At 58.7% G+C, this 4002-nt stretch overlaps 1 protein-coding gene across 1 annotated transcript in view; it reads right to left on the reverse strand.

The window, feature by feature from the left end:
- Positions 1 to 4002, reverse strand: part of ALDH4A1 (aldehyde dehydrogenase 4 family member A1) — a 26314-nt gene that overhangs the window by 3539 nt on the left and 18773 nt on the right. The window contains exons 9-13 of the mRNA XM_023523048.1: positions 2839 to 3035; positions 2638 to 2685; positions 1679 to 1831; positions 1037 to 1158; positions 113 to 231 (exon numbers count right to left, since the gene is read on the reverse strand). Coding sequence (XP_023378816.1) covers positions 113 to 231; positions 1037 to 1158; positions 1679 to 1831; positions 2638 to 2685; positions 2839 to 3035 — 639 coding nt within the window. The remainder of the gene's footprint in view (positions 1 to 112; positions 232 to 1036; positions 1159 to 1678; positions 1832 to 2637; positions 2686 to 2838; positions 3036 to 4002) is intronic.

Genomic DNA, 4002 nt, shown 5'->3' on the forward strand with positions numbered 1-4002 from the left:
ACAGTGCTCAGGGGACAGTGCTATTCCTACTACTCCTAACACCCTTGAGATGAAAGGTCTCGGGTCTCCTGCCAGGAACTCGGCTTCCTTCTGGAAAAGAGGACCTACTCACCAGAGGCTCGGGCGCCCCCGAAAGGCTGCTGGCCCACCACCGAGCCAGTGGACTTGTCGTTGATGTAGAAGTTGCCGGCAGCATTCCTCAGCATCTCTGTGGCCTCCCGGACAATGTCCCTACAAGGCAGGACAACAGTAAGAGGGTAGCTGGCTCCTCACCCCGAGCCCCGGGTCCAACCTCCGACACCCACCCCCACCCAGGCTGGCTGTCTGGGTCAGCACGGGGCCCAGCCTGGGACAGCGACACGGGCCAGCTGCTAGCTGTGGGCCCTTGGGCAGGTTGCTGAGGGTCTCTGAGCCTCGGCTTCCTCCTCGGGAAGGGGGCTTAGTACACTTCCCTCACAGGGCTGCTGTAAGGGCTGAGGGTGTGGGTCAGGCCACACACACTCGAGGAAGTGGCTCATCCTGGTCCAATTCTCCTGGCCCTTGGGAGCTGTGGAACTCCCAGACCCCCACCCTGCCCCCCGGGTCCCAATCCCACCTCCACTCTTAGAGGCAGGCATGGGATGAAGCCACGAAGGAAGGAAAAAGTAAAGCCTCAGGTATAGCATCATGGCGCCTGGCTTCAAATCCTGCCTCTACAGAGGAGCAGCATGTCCCTGGCCCCTGAGCCTGTTTTTCTCCTTCTGCAGCAGGAGGCAATGGTCTTGCTGAGCGGGGCCCCAGATCCAGGAGAACTAGTCAAAAGCACCCATTCCCTAGAAATCCAGATTCAATAGTGGGCCCCCTTGCATTTTAACAAAGAGCCGGGCTGCCTCTGTGCACCTGTACTTAGGAGGCCTGCCTGCCGGTCAGGACTGAGATGAGGGGAATGGAGAGGAAGCAAAGGGTGGCATTATTACTAGGACCCAAGTCCAGGAGGGCAGTCTCGGGTGGGGACAGGACACCAGGACTAGAGCAGAGAGGAGTTTCGGCCACTCACTTATCCTGGGCGAACACCGCCCCCGTGAGGCCATAGCTGGTGGTGCTGTCGACCAGCCTCAGGGTCTCCTTGTACTTGTCGTCCGGGTAGACATACACTGTCAGCACAGGCCCGAAGATCTCCTGAAAGAGAGGCCCCAGGGTCAGCCACCGCCTGGACCAGAGCCCTGGGGCCTCCCAGGCTGCCTGCTCTGGCCTCTGCCTCTATTCTCAGTCCCCGGTCCCTGGGCCTCAGCCCACACCTCTGCCCCTGTAAGAAGAACCAGGTTCGGCCTCCGGCACTGCCATCCTGGGAGCCTCCGCTTCTCATCTGTGAAATGGGACTGATATACCCACCTCACCTCAGTCACGTGCCCGCTGTAAACGTCTGTAAACATCAGCTGTTGGAATCACTGCGGTGGCTGTGGGCGGTAGAAGTGCTATGACCCCAGTGAGGGGTCGGCAGTGTCAAGGACAGAGCACTGGATGTGGGGTCAAGGCCAGGCTCTGCTCTCACTGTGTAAGACGGTACCTTTCTAGGGCCTCACTTTCCTTATCTGTGGAATGCGTTAACGCCCCAAGAAGAAAACCACGTACAAGGGCCCTGTGCTGAGCTGGGTGAGAGACTGACCACCCCCGTGTCCCCAGCCACCCGCCCAGTCACCTCCTTCATGATGGGCTCCTGAGGGTCCTTGCTCTCAACGATGCAGGGCTCCACGAAGTAGCCCACAGAGTCGTCGCACTTGCCCCCGGCCAGGATAGTGAGGCTGGGCGAGGACCGGGCATGTTCCAGCCACTTCTTAATGCGGCCAAAGGACTGGGGTGGGGGGAGGGGTGTCAGGAACCAGCTGGGGGGGCCATTCCCAGCAGCAGCCCTCCAACACACTCACCCCAAAACACCTGTCCCTGAAGGGCCCAAATTCTGAAATGGGGGGGTGGGGAGCCCTGAGGGCAAAAGTCAGAGTCTGGATGAGCCATGGCAGACGAGGGCCGGCGTGCACGCTTGTGTGTGCGTGTGTTTGTTAGCGTCATAGACAGACTCACATATGGATATAACACACATATAAATGGTAAATGTCTACATGGGCATATGCACGACAATGTACCCTTATGTTTAAGCATAGATACATGTATGCCTGTTAGATGCATGTGTTTATGCACGTAGACCTACACATGTGTCTATATACACACAAATATGTGAATATGTATGCATGATTAGTTCATGCATGGAGATACACATATGAATGCGCATGCATTTATGTGGAAAGACTGACATGTCCACACAGAGGTCTGTACGAATACGTTCGTGGATGTGCATGTACACGTGCGCGTGCACAGGTTTATGCATGCAGGTGTGTGGGCCTACTTGTGTGTGTGCATACGAACATGCACACTTAAGTGAGGCTTGCTGAGGCTTTTTGCAGGCTGCGCTGGGGGTGAGTTTTTCTCTAGTTGGATGATCTGCCCTTTTCAGAGCTGGGGGCAGGTGTGGCTATCTGGCTGTCTTCCTAGAAGCAGTGGGGCTGGGCAGACCCCAGGTCAGGGTCCCCCATATCTCTTCCTCCCTCTTCCACCCAGTCCAGGTCTCAGCGCCCCCAGGAATGACCGGCTTCCATCCCATACCTTGGCATCGATCACTGCAGAGAAGAAGGTCCCAAAATCCTCTGCAGGCTGGAGGCAGAGGAGACACCAGAAGACACCGAGTTGCCACAGGCCCCAGACCAAGGAAGCCCCCTCCCCGCCCACCCCAGCCCTACACACACAGGAGCCTCCAATCCCATCAGCCACCCGCTGGGCCGTGGCGGGGACGAAGGTGCCACTCACGTCGCCCACTTTGATCCTGCTGTGTTCCTCCAGCAGCCGCCCTTTGATCTGCGGCCACAGTGAGTGAGGCACGTAGAGGCGGGAGCAGGCTGAGCACTTCTGGCCACCGTACTCGAAAGCTGAGCGCAGGGTCCCGCTCACCACGCTGTCCACGTCCGCTGAACAGTGCACGAAGTGGAAGTTCTTCCCACCACACTCTGCGGGGGCCGGGCGGGGACACTAGATGGGGGTGTGGGCACCTCCGGCCAGCCCCGGGCCCTAACACACTGCCTACGCCCATCCACCCCCCAGGATGGGCAGACAAGAGCGGGAGAGGCACAGCGAGAGCTGGACATCCCAGAAACCGATGAGCCGGGCCCATTCCCCCACTCTACAGATGGGGAAACCGAGGCCCAGGCAAGGGCGAAGGGCATCGGAGGTCATCGGGACCAACTCCCCATTACGCAGATGAGGAAACGAAGACCGGGGGCAGGGGTGCTGCCCAGCACGACGGCAGAGAAAGGACCAGAATCCTCAGCTCCCACTCCGTCTCCAGAAGTGGGCGCAGCGTTCTTGGAGCCTCCCCCCGAACCTCCGCCCAGCAAAAGAAGGGGTCCACCCATGTCAGTTGTGAGGGCTGGTCCATCTTTCCCACCCCCCTGCTTCCTAAATGGGAGGAAGCCTGAGCAGAGCACCTCCCCACCCCCACCCACGCCCTGGTTTCCCCACTCAGTTAATCATCAGCAATAGCAGCTCCTGGTTACAAAGCACTAACCACCCACCGGACGGACTGTTCAAAGCATGACAACCTCCTGTCATTATTCCCATTTTAAAGACATGAAAACTGAGGCAGAACGATGAAGCCACATGCTCGACGCTAGGAAGCGGTAGAGTAAGCAGGGGTCTCTCTGCCTCAGGGAGGTGGTGGGAGAGATGGAAAGCGGAAAACTCCGGACGGCTCACCAGAGGGACTCACTGTCCCCACCTCGTGAAGGCTGGTCTGGGATGCACTGGGGGCTGAAAGCTGGAGATGCTCCAAATGGCCCTGACATCCCCATTGAAGCTCCCGCCAGTTCAGGAGTGGGGTCCGGTCTCCCCTGGGGGCCACACTTTGCCCTCAAGAGCAAGACTGCTGACCCACATCCCCAGCTCTGCTGTCGCAGTGCTGTGTGACCCTGGACAGCC

This window comes from Pteropus vampyrus, unplaced genomic scaffold, assembly GCF_000151845.1.
Source record: "Pteropus vampyrus isolate Shadow unplaced genomic scaffold, Pvam_2.0 Scaffold374, whole genome shotgun sequence".
Lineage (NCBI taxonomy): Eukaryota > Metazoa > Chordata > Mammalia > Chiroptera > Pteropodidae > Pteropus > Pteropus vampyrus.